Below are 17951 nucleotides of genomic sequence, written 5' to 3'. Positions count from 1 at the left end.
TTTAGTGATTGGATTTCAATGTAATTTATACCATTAGATTTGTCGCATCAAGACGAATCAAATGGTAGTAAGATCGTCTTTCTAGGATCAATATTAGCAAAGTTATTACACAAAAACCATTAATATTTTTTAATTTCGGAAATTAATCTAGTGATTGGATTTCAATGTAATTTATACCATTAAAACCGTCTCATCAAGATGAATCGAATGGCGGTAAGATCATCTTTCTATGATTAATATTGGAAGAGTTACGATACAATAAAGTTTTAAGTATAATTTTGGCCGGAATTATAATATACTAATATAAGAAATTTTTTATATAGTTACATCTCTTTATAATTACCAAATATGGACTATCACAAATGTGTGACTATAAAGAAAGTTGACTGTATATGCATAGATGTTTTAAGTAAAGCTTTCAGAAAAGTTTTATATATATTAAATATGATTTTTTTATTGCATTAAGTTACTCACTCACTCCAAGTCAGTATTATTCTGAATTTCACTTTGAACTAATTTTTTATGTTACTCATTTCTACAGCTATTTAGTTTATTACTTACTATATTTATTATATTATTACTATAATATAGTTATAGTTACATACTGGTTCATTGCAATCGAAATGCTAAAAATCGGCAAAAAATAAGCGCGAAAAGCAGTGGCTATTTTTGGCTATTTTTGGCTATTTGCGAATTAACCTATACTATTTGTAAATAGTTTATATAAATTTGCGAATAGTTTATGCAATTCTAGCCATTTTTTTTGCCTGTTTTTGGTCATTTGACGTGTGGTTGCTACTAGGTGGTTTAGTAATTTAATATATATTTACTTTAATATAGTAATATTTAGATCACCTAAAATACTATTTATAAATTGATTAATAATAGCCTAATCACATAAATACTTAGTAATCTATAAGTATTATAAAAGCTGCTAATTAGTAAATTATTAAATTATCTATAGGTAATTTACAAGTTACTTATTTATAATTTTTTAAGCTACCTATAACTTTTACAAACTTTTACCTAAAAGTTGCTTATTAAAAAAAGTTAAGTTACCTTAAAAGTAACCTAATTGTATTATTTAAACTTAAATTTATATCTACTAATAGATGGTATTTAGATAATTAGTAGGTGACTTAGCAGTATTAAATTCTTAAGTTTCAGCAATGTAATATATGAATAAAATTAGTATATATTTAAAAAATGAAATATCATTAATTTAATAATCATCAGAAATTAGGCAATGATATAGCTGACAAATTGGCAAAAAAAGGACAATGTGAAAATAATCTTTTTAGAAATAATGTAGATTTTATTGATAATATACTATCTTATTTTCCTGTTTTTATAGATAATCCTATTAAAGTTAATATTAGGCGATTTATTTTGAAAATATTAGCTACATATGAAGCTACTGAATAGTCACTACTAAAAAATAATCAGGAATTATGTTATACAAATATTAATCAGATAGACTGGAAAATTACTTGGCTTATTTTCTATTATTGCAAAGGGTTTCATTGCACTAGTATGCAAACTAACTATTTGTGAACTTTTATAGCAAAACTATTTCATAAAATTCTTCCTTTAGGATCCATTCTAGCATTAAGAAAGCTAAAACTTTATAAGGAGATGAAATGTTTTATGAACTGTAACAAGAAGGAAAATTGGAATCACTTATTTGAATGCCAAGTATATGAATTGATTTGGCAAAAAATTTTGGAGATTACAACAGAAGAATTTATAATTATATGCTTAAAACAAAAGCAAATTAAATGCTAAGGTGAAAATTTTATTAGAAATGTATTACAAGATATATTAGAAGTTACAGCAAGATCAGAAAATTCCAAAAGTTCCAACACTTGGCATTGGAAGTGAAAGTTGAAACTTATTTAACAACAAAATTACAAAAAGATTTTAAAATAACTCTTAATGAGGCACAGATACTTATGGCCAATATTTTAATATGGTTCATTTTAACATTTAAAGAATTATTATGAAAACCAAGATGTGAACAAGTTATTTTATGAGAAAAAAGAAAAGGCATTACTTGAACAGATAAAATTACTTTAGAACCCAAAATAAAAAACAACTTAAATCAACCTTCAGATAAAGCAAAGATATACAAACAAAAAAAGCAGATCAAGTATAAAAGTCAATTCCTATGGTAAAGAAATCAATGGATACCTTTATAAAAAAACACATATGTGAGGATTGGATCCCAATAAAGAAGAAGTTTGATAAGGTTACATTATATATAAGCAAAAAATTACTGGAGTAAAATTTTTTTTTTAAAAAAAAAAAAAAAAATTTTATTTCACTTTACTTTTTCTTTTATTTTTCTTCTTAGTTTAATTTTGGTTTATAGTATAGTATTTTGGTTTAATTATTTTGGTTTACTTTTACTATTTAATTTTATTCTTAATTTATTTGTGATATAATAGTTAATGTTTGATTGGACTGGCCAGGTGCTGAAAGTATCATTTACAGAATAGCTGTGATTATTATGTAGTCCAAATATATTCTAATAAAATGATACATGATTCAACATTTAAAAAAAAAAAAATAATCATCAGAAATTTTTTAATTAATACAGCTGTATAAAAGTTAAAAGCATGACAATTTGACTTTATATTCTTTAAAATCTATATTGTTACATTAAAATTTCAAGCATTATTATTATATGTAATTTTAGTAATCAGCAAATATAGAAGAAGGATCACTATTTTTATATAAGTAATGTAGCAATTACTAAATTTCTTTTTTAATTAACATAGTTATATGAAGGATATATATTCTGTATTATCTATGTTATTACATGTTAAAATTTTAATATGTATGTTTTGAATAATTAATGAATTATGAATTCCCACTACTTTTGTCTAAGTGGTATAAATATCAATACTCCATTTAAAAAAAAAAATATTGTTTTTTTTTTATTTAACATACAACAGTTGAAAATATATAATATTGGATAATTTATATATTTATATTTTAATAAAATTAATAAGCAATATAATATTATAATTCTATAAAATATAATTATCTGCCAAATACCATAATTACAGTATTACCAACTAAAAAGTTGAAATATTTATTGTAAATGGAAAAAGTTAGTTACCATAAGTGATTGACTGAAAATAAACACATCATATATTGTTGATCAGATGTACTGCGTTTATAAGATTTGGTAGGAACTCAAGCCGCTACCTGCGCGTGACTAAAATTATGATTGTAACATGTTATTGAAATTTCCTATTGAGTACAATATATCGGTAAATGAATTTCCAAGTAGAGCATCGTAAATTGTTATATATACGCGCGAGAGATATGTAAATGAAAATCATCGATTTAAATCTTACAATAATCAAAATCAAAGATACAGTTAAAAAGAAATATAATAATTTGTGTACTTATTCCACATTATAAAATTTCATAAAATAAAACTAGTAATGATAGAACATATAATTTAGTCCAAAAATAAAATAAAATAAAATAAACAAATGAAATGAAAAAAATTAAGGAGAAAAGAAGGGGTAATAAAAAAGTAGGACAACCAGATTAAACGATTTCTTTTGACCCGTCTTTTTGTATTTTAAACTTGCTCACTCGAATTACCAAATCTACAAAACTAAACACATATTATGCCTTTTTGTCTTTTTCTTGGCCAAAAGAGCCGCCCGTGTGGCATGTTCGAATACCTCACGGACGCCCTCACCTGTTTTGGCCGAACATTCCAAATATTTGTATGCACCAATTTTCGATGCAACGCCCATTCCCTTATTGAGATTAATTAATTAGAATGAAATGAAAATACATTATTATCGTAATTATTTTCAAAAAATTACCTCTTCCGGTGTCACTGGTCTTTGAGACGTTTTACGTAGCTCTTCAATTGTCTTAGAATCAAACCTCAAATCTTTCTTACAACCAACCAAAATGATAGGCAACCCTTGACAGAAGTGCATTACCTCTGAAATCCACTATAAGATTATAGGAGTAAAATAAATTAGCATATTAAAAGAGATAATGTCTTGTTAAACTTTTAGCTAATATATTTTAACTGAAATATGCCTCTTACGAAAACAAATGAAGATCCATTTAAAAGAATTATATTATTTAGGCTTTAATGTCCAAAATGTTAACTTAACACACCTTTTCCTGTACGTTATCCAAGGAATCAGGAGAGTCAACAGCAAAACAAATTAAAATTACGTGAGAATCGGGATAAGAAAGTGGTCGAAGACGATCATAATCTTCCTGACCTATTAAAGTGTTTTGTTTAATAAATCATTACACATCAAAGAAGTATCATATGATATGAAGAATAGTTAATTAAATATTACCAGCTGTATCCCATAATGCCAATTCAACATGTCTTCCATCTACTTCTACATCTGCAACGTAATTTTCAAATACAGTGGGAACATACACCTATTATCAAAAGTAAATGTGAGAATCTTTAATTGAAGCAATCAGCCGCCAATAGTTATGCTGAATTGGTTTAATATTGACAAAAGTATACTGATATACTACTACTCATATTTTTGACTAAGATTTATATATTTATACCAGCGTTTATAATTCTAAGAGCGCTATTTTGATAAAACCATGTTAAATAAGTATCTTGACTTAACATAATCACTACTAATTAACCAGTGTTGGAAATTTCTAAGAAAAAGCTAACTCCCATTTCGTTGATTCCGGCACTTTCCCAAATATGCAAACTTTGTAAAATCATACCTCAGGGAAAGTACCCTTAGAGAAAACAATCAAAAGACAGGTCTTTCCACAAGCACCATCCCCAACAATTACAAGCTTCCGACGAATCTCAGACATCCTAGAAGTAAATAAGATTAATTCAAATTTGTAAACAACTATTAAACGTAATTTATTTAAGAAAGTAATATTGTAACTTTAAAAATGTAAAGCCTTACAGTTATAATGTATAGAAAAATGTAGTAGAAGAAACTGTTGAATATGATGATGAATGGACAAGTTGCCACAAAACAGCAGACAGAAGTTTGAAGATGTTAGGGAGTACGGCAGAAAGGCCGATAGTAAACTGATATTAGATGAAAGATAATATGTATTAGGCGTTGCCCCGGCGGAATAAATTAATATTAGACTTATCAGATATTGGATGAATAATATATTTTAAAATTAGTTTTCGGAACAAATCAATCACGTGTTAAGATCAATAGACTTACTGCGCAAGTATATGCATTTTCAATATTTGTAATTTTTAATTTTTTCAAATTATGCAAAAAGTTCAGTTTTTACCTTTTGGAGTTTTCAATAATTTTCTTTAAATTGAAAATAGGTTGTTAAAGGATAAAAAAGGTTTATTTAAAAATTTTATTACTTTATTTATTTATATATTAAATTTAAATTTATTTGAAATATTTTTGTAATATAATATTTTAGTATTCTAATCAACTTACTTTAAATAAAATGTAAATTTTAAAAAGTATTAAATTTGCTCAAAAATATTTTTACCTTTATAAAATTAATATAATTGCAAAAATTTAAAAATATAATAAAAATAATTAATTTTAAATTTTAATATTTTTTTTTACTATAAAAATTATAACTTTAGTATAATTTCAGCTATTTAACTTTTAAAAAATTTTAAATTAACTACAATACATACAATTTAGTTCCAGCAATTAAATTTGATAAAATTTAAATTACTACTATTCATTCAAAAAAAAAAAGATAAATATAAAGTATGAACATATAATGATAAACTAGATTAAGCTTAATAAAACTATGTTTTTAAATTTCCTGTAAAGTATTTTTAATAAAGTAATAGTAATTTAAAGTTGAAATATTTTACTATTAAATTAAATATTTGGATATTTTATTCTGATTAGAATTACATGTAAATCTGACTAAAATTATGTATAATTCTGGCTAGAATTAAGAATTATATACAGTATTAAGTATTACATAATATAAAAATTTGGTCACTTAAAAATTTTTTTGTTGGAACTAGATTAACTATTTTGATTATTTTTAATTTTTTTAATTTTAGATTTTACCAGTTTGATTTTTTAAATTTTATAAGATTATACTTTGTGTCAAATTGATAAATTACTAATTAAATTGTATTTTAATAAACATAATGTATTTTGTCAGATATAATTAATTTATAGTAATTTTATAATAGTAATAAATTAATCTATTTGCTGAAATATAATATAATTAGTTTATTAAAAATATTTTCTGATTAAGTGGGTATTTTAAAGGTTAATATTTATAATTATATAAACTAATTATTATAATTAAATATCAATCCACTTGTATCATATTACCAATCTAATCAGATCGATATGTTAAAAGCACTAATCATTGGTAATAATAATTACTACTGGTAAAATTTAACAATACCTTATAATTTATTAATAATAGTAATTTACATATAATCTTTTATATATAAATATACTAGTAAAACAAATTAATGTTAATTATAAAAAAATAAAAAATAATGTAGGTGAATGTAAATGTAGTTTATATTATAAAATAGGTTATTATATAATATCTGTATAAATCAAATTTTTCTTCTGAAATTTAATTTAATTCAGATTTAATTTGGATTTGATTTGACCTCCAAAAAATATTATCTTAGGATCTAGTAATCTAAATTTAATGATTTTTTTAGTCAATAGCTCTCATTGTCTTAATAAAATAAAAAAAAAATCAAAATCAAACCACTAAATTAAAAGTTATTTGCAAAATATGTTTTTATCTTTTAAGATCAATCAGAGTCATACCATGTCATAAATCAATTTGTGCAGAATATTACCATTATAGTACTCCTAAGTGTCCTAGCAAAGAGAATGTATAACAAAAATTACAATATTTATAGTAATATTAAATAATAAATTAGATAATCATTAAATATATATAAATTAGTGTTAATATATACTAGTAACTAATTTTAATTTTTATTAATTGTAATTATATGTAATATTACATAATAAATCAGGACAGTATATAAAATTTATATGTATAATATGCACAATTTTTGAAATTTAATGTGTACTATTATAAAATTTCTTAAAAAAAAATATTAATAAAATTAATAAAAATATGCACTATTGTACATAAAAATTTTTTGATTGTGTATAAAAAAAATACTTTATATGTATATATATACATATAATTTTTTTCAGATTTTATATACTATACCAGAATAATGTATAATATTTATTTCAATAAATTTATTATTTTTTTAAATAAATATAATGGATTTTATGTGAAAATATATTTTATTTAAATATATAACAAGTTATTTTTAATTAAGAAATATTGAATTGCATTATAATTTAAAAAAAAAGTTTTTTTTCTATGTTCATAAAGTTAAAGAATAAAAAAAAACAAAAAAACAAAAAAAAGAAAAAAAAAAAGTTAATAAAGTTTAAAAAATACTTTTAGTAGTTTTTTTTTAAAAATTTTTAAGATATGTAATATATGATATTTAATTATTAATATTATTACTAATTAAAGTCAAATTTTTAATTTTAATCAAATATAAGCCAAATTTTATTAAAATTGAATATTTCTTTTTTAACTAGTGATATAAAATTATTATATACTAAATATATATATAATACCTAATTTACTTTTTTTTTATTTATTTTATAGAGATCAATATTTTATTTATAATAATTAGGGCAGTGACAGATATTACCTAATATTCTAAAGGGAGAGGGGGTAATTAAAAATCTTAGGTTACATATATACTATATAAGAAATTACATATATAATAATTATATCTTATCTGGAGGAGAGGGGGTAAGCTTTTATAATAAACTGATATTAGGTAATATCTGTCATTGCTCTTAGTCTATATATTCATAAACATAAACTTTTAAAATACTTCACTCAATTAATAAAATATTTCTATTTCCTAATAAATTAAAATAATAACTAGTAATATTTGGCTAAACTTTTTTTGTAATTTTAATTATATAAAATTATTTTTTTTTTATTACAGCACATTTGCAGTTTATTAAAGTAAAAAAAAATAAATTAAAAGAATCTATATACAAAATAAAGTTCTAATAATATTTACTCTAATATAATTAAACTACAAACTACTTATTATACATATAGTACCTTACGTATGTATTATCAAGTGATCATTTGACTTTGCAGATAAACTTTATTTAGAAATAGAGCATCTTAGTCATAAAGCTCTATTTTCAACATCAGATGATTACAGAACTCACAATTATATAAAATTATAACTTTATTATAAAAATATATAAAATTATATAGTATATATAATAGTTTTATAAATTTCTTTAAAAAGTATTATACTTTAATATAAATTTAAATATAATAATTTTATAAATAATTATTATAATTAAAAAATCTAAGCATTTCATCTTTCAATTTCAAATGATAATTTACTAATTTTTCATATTATTAGTAACTTTATCTTTAGGCTTATTTATTTAGAATTTCTTTTTAAAAATTATTGTAAATTTATTTTTAATTGATTATTATTTAATTTTAACAATAAATATAATTAAAGTTTTAAAATATTAAAAGTAAATAAATATCTTTAAAATCTAGTATCTTAAAATCTAAAAAAGAAAAAAATTAATATAGCATATTCATCAAAAGAAAGGTTGTCAAATAAATATAAAAAATAGATTTTAAAATTTTACCTTTAAATTGCAGCTTAAAAATTATAGATTTATAAAAAGAAAAAATTAAAGCATAAATTAATATTTTATTTAAATAAAAGTTATTATAAATCACTGAAGATGATTTTACTAAATGCTAATGTTATATAATCCAAAAAAGTAAAATATATATTATATAAAATTTCCAAAAAGAAAATTTTATATTGATCATTTAATTTTAGTTAAAATTAAAAAATCATGTAATATTAGTAATGACTACTAGTAAATTCCAAATAAAAAATAAATAAATTAATTAATTTTAAAGAAATACCTTTGAAATTTCTGTTCAAAAAAATTCAGAAAAATTTAAAAGAATTAAAATTCAAAAAAAAGTTAAAATATTAATAATATTTTGCTAAAAAAAAATTAAAGTTTACTTTTAAAATTTAATTTTTTGATATTTTAGTCTTATATATATACTGTATATAAAGATAAAAATCAACATTATCTATAAATGTTTTATTTAAATAGAAGAAAAAAAAATTGAATTTTTATTTTTAAAATAAGAAACTCTTCAGCTTTTTATTTTTAAAAAAGAAATAAATATTAGTAATTAAATTTTTTAAAAAAAAATAAGAATAAATATTAATTAAAAATAAAATAAAAAGATGTGTTTTTTAAGGTTACTTTTAAAATAAAATTGAAACTTTTATATTTTAGAATTACAAAAAATGAAACAAATATTGGTTAATATTTGTTAAATAAAAATAAAAATTTTTGAAGTTTTACTTTTGAAATGCTACTTAAAAAGCTAAAAACCTTAATGTTTTTTAAATAATTTAATTAATTTAGATTTAATTTAGATTTGATTTAATTTAATTTAATAATTTTTAATTTATAAATTAAATCTAAATTTTAAATTTAAAAATTTAATTTGGTTGAATCAAATCCAAATTGAATTAAATTAAATTTGAATTAAATCAAATTAAATCAAATCAATCAAATTGAATTAAATTCAAATCTAAATAAATTCAAATCAAATCAAATTTGAATTGAATTATTAAATCAAATTAAATTAAATTAAATTTAATTTGAATTATTTAAATCAAATTTGAATTAAATTGAACTGAATTGAATTGAATAATTCAATTATTCAATTTGATCTATATAAAACACTATTACACTAGTAAATCTATAAAAAAAGAAATTGAAATATTAATCAATAATTTATTTAAATAAATATTTTTAAAATTTTATTCAGAAAAGTTACTATAAAAAAAAATTAAAATATTATTTAAATAAAAAAAAAGAATAAAAGAATTTTAAAAAAATACCTTTAAAATTTATTTTATTTAGAAGGATTCTAAAATACTGAAAACCTACTGACAAAAGAGAAATTAAAATATTTAAAGTTAATTTTAAAAAAATACCTTTAAAATTTATTTTATTTAGAAGGATTAAAAAATATTTAAAAAAACCTAATGTTAAAATATTTAAAGTTATTTATCTTTAAAATTAAATTCAAAATACAGTTAAACCTCTATAATAGCACTTTTTATAATTGTATTTATTATATATATCCTTTCTAAATGCACCTTTTAGTTTATATAATTTCTAATTATTTTACTTCTATAAATGCATACCTTCTTTAAATGTATTATTTTGAAAATTATACATATGGTCCCAAGAAGTTTTAACATTTTGGATTTATAAAATAAAAACAAATATTAGTTAATACTAATAAAAAAAATTTTGAAGGATATAAAAAATATACCTTTAAAGTGGAGTTCAAAATAATGATTGATGTTAAATATAAATTTTAAGGGAGTGATTTAGCTTAGGTTATTTAATCCAGAAAATAAATCAAAATTCTTACAGAAATTAGTATTATACAAAAATTATTTTTTAAACATTTACTATAAGTGATTTTTATTAGAAAAATTCTTTACTTTTAAAATTAAAAAAATTGTAATAAAAAATAAAAAATTTATAAATAATAATTAAGTAAAGTAACACCAAAAATTATATTATATTAGGCTGAAATAATATACAAAAAAATTTATTTTATTTTTTATAAGCTTATATTCCTTAAGCATAAATTAAAATATAATAAACATAATGAGTATTTATTTTTTTTTGTATTTATTTTTTTTTTGAAAAAAAAATAAAATGCTGGATAGTTGGAATAATTTTTTAGTATAGTGGATCAATGGCTTTAAATGCATTCATTATATTCTTTCTGAATAGAGTATCAAAATTTTTACAAATCTTAATTTATAATTATTTATATTATTTAATTGTGAATCATTTGGTCAGAAATAAGTATAAACGAACCATGAACAAATTAGGCAATAATACAATCCTAAATTCTCAATAAAGTCAGAAGAACTATACAAATTTTTTTTAATCATTCTGAATTTTCGAACATAATATATATAAACTTTTTTTGTATAATGTCTTCATTGAAGAATCCAAGCTAAATCTTTTTTGCTCCTAAACATATATGTATTTATATGGCCGAAATGTGATATCTAAAAAAATTTATATTTCTAATTAGATCCTCTTAATAAATAAATTAGTCAGTTCACTTATAAAATTTACGAAGTTAACTTCATTTGGAAGTGAAAATGAAAAAAATACAGAAATTTTATTTAAACAACAAAATAACGTAAAAAATATTAATAATGATAAATTGCAATGAACTTCAGTTCGAACGAGAAGCTTTTTCAAGTACAGCTTCATAAGAAACCTCGGATAAATCTGTGCCTTGTATTTCGATGGCAACGCCTACAAGTCTCTTGCGAATGGCGTCCTTGCTTGAAGCGTAAAGCATTTTGTCCTTGACTTTGGAATCATCAGGTATCCTACAATTAATAAATTACAATTATTAATAAATTTAAATTATTAATTATTTGCGTAAATTTCATTCTCTAATAAGATTGTAACTAATAGATTGCATTTTATAATAAATTTAACGTCATAAGACTCGGCCCTTAACACTATTAACAAATTATTAACGTTTTCCATGAATTCTAAAATCAAAACCATGTGTCTTTATTTTGAGTTTTATGTTAAAAAAACTGGGAATTTGTATTAGTTTAATAGTTATAGAGGTGCTATCTGAACTCTCACATAATAAGGTTATTTACTAAAACTTGGAATAAAGAAAAAACATACCAAGAGTAGAATGCGATCTTGCTACGTTGACCTTCACCGGGCTTTTCATAGTCGAAATCATAAACAGCGTAACGAGGACCACTTGAAGTAAGCTCACTTACAAAGTCATCATAAGTAGCTTCTTCAACCGCCTTTTCAAGGACGATTGATTTATAGCTATCATCAAGCTTATACAGGATATACTTATATTTTTTTTTTAACTTGAGATCTTGAAAAAACTCCAAGCATTCCTCGCTGAGGTCGACACCACTAGAACTAGACTACAAAAGATATATGAAGCATGTAAAAACCGTATGACTTACTAATTCGGTATAGAATAAACTCTTTTTAACATACCATTCTAGAGAATTATAATATAAACAAGAATTATTAAAAGCAAAAAGAAACTTGGAACGTTATTGTCAAACTTTCGGCGTTCAAATAGATGAGTTAGATAAACATTCATACCTTCGGATGCGCGACCCGATCTCCGATTCAAGTCGGTAACAAGGTGATACGAACGTCCGGATGTTCGTCCTGCACGTGACGATATACCATCGGTTCTTTAAAAGTAAAAAAAAGAAACAATTAAAATCATTTATAGAAACTAAAGAAAAACCAAGTTTCATTATCTATTAGAAAAATTAAAATATTTATAAAAAGAAAATTAAAAATATAGGTACTTTTTTTACTCATTTCGGCCGACATTATTCATTTATTCACGCGTGAGAGTGGGTCTGTGAATATAAATTAACAATTTTCTCTACAAAAAAATAGTACATTCTAATAACATGGATCTGCATAATCGTTCTCGTCCACATTACTCTCCGCCGCATAATCCTCCTCGTCAGACACCTTCTCCAGTGCCCAATCCACTCAATCAACCTTCAATCACTATGAAAGTAGGGAAGAGCTCGAGCGAAACTCAAGCTCTGACAAATTATGTGTTCGTTTGTCCAAGAGATTTCCACCCTAGTGTTCGCTATGTTATAGTTAACGATCAATTTGTGTTTAGCATTAAGTAAGGAATTCTTATTGCTACATTAAACTATTTTATTCCGTTGAAATATTTGAATTCCATTATAATTTTTCTGTAAATTTATTTTACGCGTTTTTCTGAATAATTGTTCAACAAATATTATTTAAATTTTTTTTAGGTCAGAAGAAAATCAGCCCACCCGTCAATTAGGAATGGCCAATATTCATCGTCGATGGGCTTATTTATCTTTAAATCAAGAGGTTTCAGTTGCACCATATGATCTTTCTTTCGAGAGTCAATATCATTATTTAGGGGATATAGAATTGGAAGTTGGATATCTTCAGAAAATTCAAGATTATAATGAACAATTTAATACAGACGAGATGTCAAATATATTTTGCCAGGTTGTTATTATTACATACATTTACACTTTTAAAGACATTTTTTTATCAGTCTTACCAATGATATTTATTTTACTCTAGAGTTTTAGTGACCAAATTTTCAGCATTGGGCAAGTATGTAAACTTTCAATTGTTATCTTTTTAACCAATTAATTAAGTTATTTATTTACATTATTATTTCTATTATAGCAACTTGTATTTGATTTTCATGGTATTAACCTGGCGGTTACTATAAGACAGATAAACCACGTAATTGATTTTTCAGAATTACAAAGTTTTGATATAAGCCAAGGTAATAAACAAGATAACATTTGGCAAATTATATTGGGTTTATATGTTTCGTTCTAGAACAAATATTGTTAGATGGTTTTATCTAAACTTTGATCGTAAGTATAAAGTTCTAAGCCAAATTCTGTTACTTAGAACAACGCGCAGGAACGCGCGGTATTTTAACTCGGCAAACAAGTATTCATTGGACGAAAGCTGCAAATTCTTCAATCAAATTAGAGGGTTCTTTGAAAAGGTAAATTAATTTATTTGTGTGAGAAGGGCATGATTAGCATAAAAATTTTAAACTCTAGAATGCAAATTCATTTTTTAGCAAAACTTCTCATGCAATTATTCAACCGAATTTCAAATTTGAGAATATGGGAATTGGTGGTTTAGACTCGGAAATTGGTGCCATATTTAGACGTGCTTTTGCGTCAAGAATATTTCCTCCAGATTTGGCAGAAAAGTTTGGAATTGAACATGTTAGGGGTAACGGAATTTTACTTATTGTTGTTAAATTCTATAAGATCGTTTTTATAATCGAATCTTAATTGTAGGTGTTCTTCTACATGGACCTCCTGGAACGGGCAAGACGTTAATAGCACGACAAATTGGCAAAATGCTTAACGCCCGTGAACCCAAGATTGTTAATGGACCGGAGATTTTAAACAAGTATGTTGGACAATCCGAAGAAAATATACGTAAATTATTTGCTGATGCTGAAAAAGAGTATAAAGAGAAGGGAGATGATTCTGGGCTTCATATTATCATTTTTGATGAATTAGATGCTATATGTAAGCAGCGCGGAAGCAAAAATGATGGAACGGGAGTTGGTGACAGCGTTGTAAATCAGTTATTAGCTAAGGTTTGTATTTACAAAAAGTTACATTTGTTTTTTGTTCACTATAAATAAAATATCACTTTTGAATTCATCTTATACATTATGTTAGTTGGATGGTGTAGAACAGCTAAACAATATTTTGATCATTGGTATGACTAATCGATTAGATATGATTGATGAGGCATTATTACGCCCAGGTTAACCATTTATGAAATTTATTTATTATTAGTTATTATGTTGACAGCCATACACTTATGACTTATCTTTCAAGTATTTATTTTTATACTGAACAGGTCGTTTAGAAGTACATATGGAAATTGATCTTCCTGATAAAAATGGTAGACTTCAGATATTAAAAATTCATACATCTAAGGTAATCTATTGTAGGTTCTTATTTGCAATTCATTATGATAAATTAAATATGATTAATTCAATACTTAAGATGAGACAAAATGATATCATGGACTCTGACGTTGATTTGGAAGAACTTGCTGAATTGACGAAGAATTTTAGTGGTGCTGAAATTAATGGGCTTGTCAAAAGTGCCAGTTCGTTTGCATTTAACAGACATGTTAAAGTAGAAGAACTTGCTAGTGTAACTCCAGATGTGAAAGATGTGCGAGTTATTAGGGATGACTTTGTGGAGGCATTAAAAGAAGTGCACCCTGCATTTGGTATCAGTGAAGAAGAATTGAATCAGTGCGTACATAATGAAATTATCAAATTTTCTGATAATATTGGAGTAAGTATTGCAAGAAATATCTTTATTAATTTATTATTATGAAATTAACCGAGATTCATAATTTATTAATTTTAGAAAATAATATCGGATGGAAAACTTTTAGTCGATCAAGTTAAACAAAGTTCCAGGACTCCACTCGTTAGTGTGCTTTTACATGGTACTGTCATTTTATATTTGGAATACAATAATATACGTCAATTGTTTGTATATTGTTTCAAATCCTTTCTTTTCCTTAAGGACCTCCCGGTAGTGGAAAAACAGCTTTGGCAGCTACCATGGCAATGTCATCCGAGTTTCCATTTATTAAATTGATTTCACCAGAAAATATGGTGGGATATTCGGAAACAGCTAAGATGAGCATGATTCATAAAGTATTAGAGATATTATTAACAATTGGTATTGAATTTTAGTCTTATTTGAATTGTATATTTATTACCAATGTCATTATTTTTAGGTATTCAATGACTCATACAAATCACCCTTAAGTGTTATCGTTGTAGATAATATTGAACGGCTTCTCAGTACGTATGTTTAAACTTATTATTGTTATTTTCATATTTTAGTAATAAATTATTTGTTTATCGTGTAGACTGGGTTGAATTGGGGCCTAGGTTTTCAAATCCTATTTTACAAACATTATTGGTTTTGTTTAAAAAGAGACCACCAAAAGTAAGACTGACTTTTCATTTTAAATAATATAAGAATTTGTTATTTATTATTGTTTATTTTTGAAATTTAAAGGATCGTCGGCTTCTAATATTAGCAACAACAAATTTTGGACAATCAGAACTTAAGGATTTGAGTATGTCAGATTGTTTTAATTCAAAAATTTATGTTCCTAATGTTAGTGAGTTAGATTCTGTGAATCATGTACTTGAAGAATTGAAATTATTTAATGATGATGAAAGAAAGCAAGCAAAAAGTGAATTGGAAGGAGTTGAGTTAAATATTGGAATCAAAAAGCTTTTAATGATAATTGAAATGTGCCGACAAGACGCTGAAAATAGTGAAAATAGAGTAAAAAAATTTGTTGATACTATTAAAGCTAATAACACTTCTGAATTCATTAATAATCATCGTGGAAACATCAACGGAAGTATTAATGAAAATCAGTTTAATGATCTAACCATAAATTAAAATAATTATTTATTGTATTTATAATAAACTGTTACAATTTTTTCTATATTAGTTTGACTCCAATTTTAAAGTAAAATTTATATATTATAGAAATTAACATTTTCTTCATTTTTGCATTTTGTAATGTTATAGAATTATAGATTTAAATTAAGTTACATGGCACTTTAAAAATCTGGATATATAGATTACTATAATGATATTCTTAGACTAGTTTATTTTCTTTTGATGAAGATTTATATAATTGTATATTTGGTAGTTATAAAAGAAGCTCTATAGCTATTTTATAATATATATATATATATATTATTATTTTATTATAGATGCAACCTTGATATATTATAAGTTTATAACATTGCTTACTTGCATACATTTAACTTATAGTATAAAATAAGAGAAATAAAATATATATAAGAATTAAAATTCAGCATTATGAAACATGACTACTACTTTGAAAAAAAAGTTGACCTGTTATCTATCACAGGTTGAAATGCTAAAAATCGGCAAAAAAAATGGCGCGAAAAGCAGTGGCTATTCTTGGCTATTCTTGGCTATTCTTGGCTGTTTTTGGCTATTTGCAAATTAACCTATACTATTTGTAAATAGTTTATATAAATTTGCGAATAGTTTATGCAATTCTAGCCATTTTTTTTGCCTGTTTTTGGTCATTTGACGTGTGATATATAGTTATATCATTATTAAAAACAATGATATAACCAAAAATCTCTAGATGACTAGTTGTTAAGGTATCTCTAGCTAGAAATAGTATTTTTCTTTTTAACTAAAAACTAGCTACATGTAAATACTATCAGGTGTAAAATGTTTAATTTAAGGGAAATTTTATCTAAAAAGATTAAAAAAAAATACAACTTAACAGAAAAAATAAAAGAATTAAAGAACCAAAAGTTCTGTTTCTATCTAATTAATAGCTGGATAAAATTAAACTATTATTTTATTTTCTTTTAATTGTTAATAGAAAGGCAACTTTTTGTATATAAATAATTTATAAGTTTGTAATTTACTTCTATTACTAGTTTTCTTTTAAAAAGTGTTTCTTCTTTAAATTAACGGATCATATAAAAAATTTTTGTTATAAATATAATTAGAATAATTGGATGCTTTGCAGTAAAAAAGGATAAAACTACTGAAAAATTTAAATTTTCTTTTATATGCCAAAAATATTCTAAATGTTCAGATTTTATATTAACTCATTTTTTTATTTTTTTTAGTAGTTTTGTCCCTTTTTACTGCAAAGCACCCAATTTATTTGATTTAAAATGTTGAATACAAGCTAACTTAACAGACTTGTAACTTCATTATATAGATAAGCAAAATCACTTAATTTAATAAACTGTTCTTTCAAAATAATTTCTTTTAGTTTTAAAATATAGTAAAATGATATCTATTTCAATTTATTCAATTATTTCAGCTTTAGTAATTCAATTTTAATAAACTTTTTTTTATTTTATAAAGCCTAATATTAGTTACAAATTAAAAAAATGTTTATTAAAATTGAATTACTAGATACTAAAAAGATTGCAAAAATGGTTTTTTTAATTTTTAAAAAAAGTTAATTTGCTAAAATTACTGGTTAAATAAAGGATTATTAAACAAATTTTATATATTTGATAGTTCTATTATATATTTTTAATTTTAACCTAAATAGTAACTGATTGATTTGCCTGATTTGTGACTAATTCTTAGTGTTACAGATCAAGTTTTAATTATATAACTTTTAGATTAAAATATAAAAAATATATGTAATATAAATATTAAAAGAATTTTA

The 17951-nt window shown here is 23.1% G+C and overlaps 3 protein-coding genes across 3 annotated transcripts; 1 reads left to right on the top strand and 2 right to left on the bottom strand.

Moving 5' to 3' along the window:
* Positions 1–2557: 2557 nt before the first annotated feature.
* Positions 2558–5059, bottom strand: OCT59_013112 (uncharacterized protein). The gene is made up of 6 exons (XM_025315984.2): positions 4941–5059; positions 4747–4843; positions 4350–4437; positions 4159–4268; positions 3852–3986; positions 2558–3782 (listed from the first exon to the last, which is right to left on the bottom strand). Exons 2-6 carry the CDS (start codon positions 4840–4842, stop codon positions 3627–3629), a joined length of 585 nt encoding a protein of 194 aa, XP_025181617.1. The 5' UTR covers position 4843; positions 4941–5059; the 3' UTR covers positions 2558–3626.
* A 5844-nt stretch (positions 5060–10903) lies between these two features.
* OCT59_013111 (uncharacterized protein) lies at positions 10904–12266 on the bottom strand. Its single transcript, XM_025315983.2, has 3 exons — positions 12156–12266; positions 11820–12079; positions 10904–11506 (listed from the first exon to the last, which is right to left on the bottom strand). The coding sequence occupies exons 1-3, from the start codon at positions 12156–12158 to the stop codon at positions 11347–11349; spliced, it is 423 nt and encodes a 140-aa protein (XP_025181616.1). The 5' UTR covers positions 12159–12266; the 3' UTR covers positions 10904–11346.
* Positions 12267–12326: 60 nt separating this feature from the next.
* Positions 12327–16584, top strand: OCT59_013110 (uncharacterized protein; the record flags this gene model as incomplete). Its single annotated transcript, XM_025315982.2, has 17 exons — positions 12327–12332; positions 12462–12477; positions 12576–12819; positions 12956–13181; positions 13260–13292; positions 13368–13470; positions 13602–13701; positions 13780–13937; positions 14006–14313; positions 14399–14486; positions 14583–14662; positions 14732–15031; positions 15107–15188; positions 15269–15402; positions 15486–15552; positions 15621–15700; positions 15773–16584. 17 exons carry the CDS (start codon positions 12327–12329, stop codon positions 16166–16168), a joined length of 2421 nt encoding a protein of 806 aa, XP_025181615.2. The 3' UTR covers positions 16169–16584.
* Between the last annotated feature and the right edge of the window lie 1367 nt (positions 16585–17951).

Source organism: Rhizophagus irregularis, chromosome 20 (assembly GCF_026210795.1).
Source record: "Rhizophagus irregularis chromosome 20, complete sequence".
NCBI classification, from domain to species: Eukaryota; Fungi; Glomeromycota; class Glomeromycetes; order Glomerales; family Glomeraceae; genus Rhizophagus; species Rhizophagus irregularis.
This window is presented reverse-complemented; position numbering and strand designations above follow the sequence as displayed.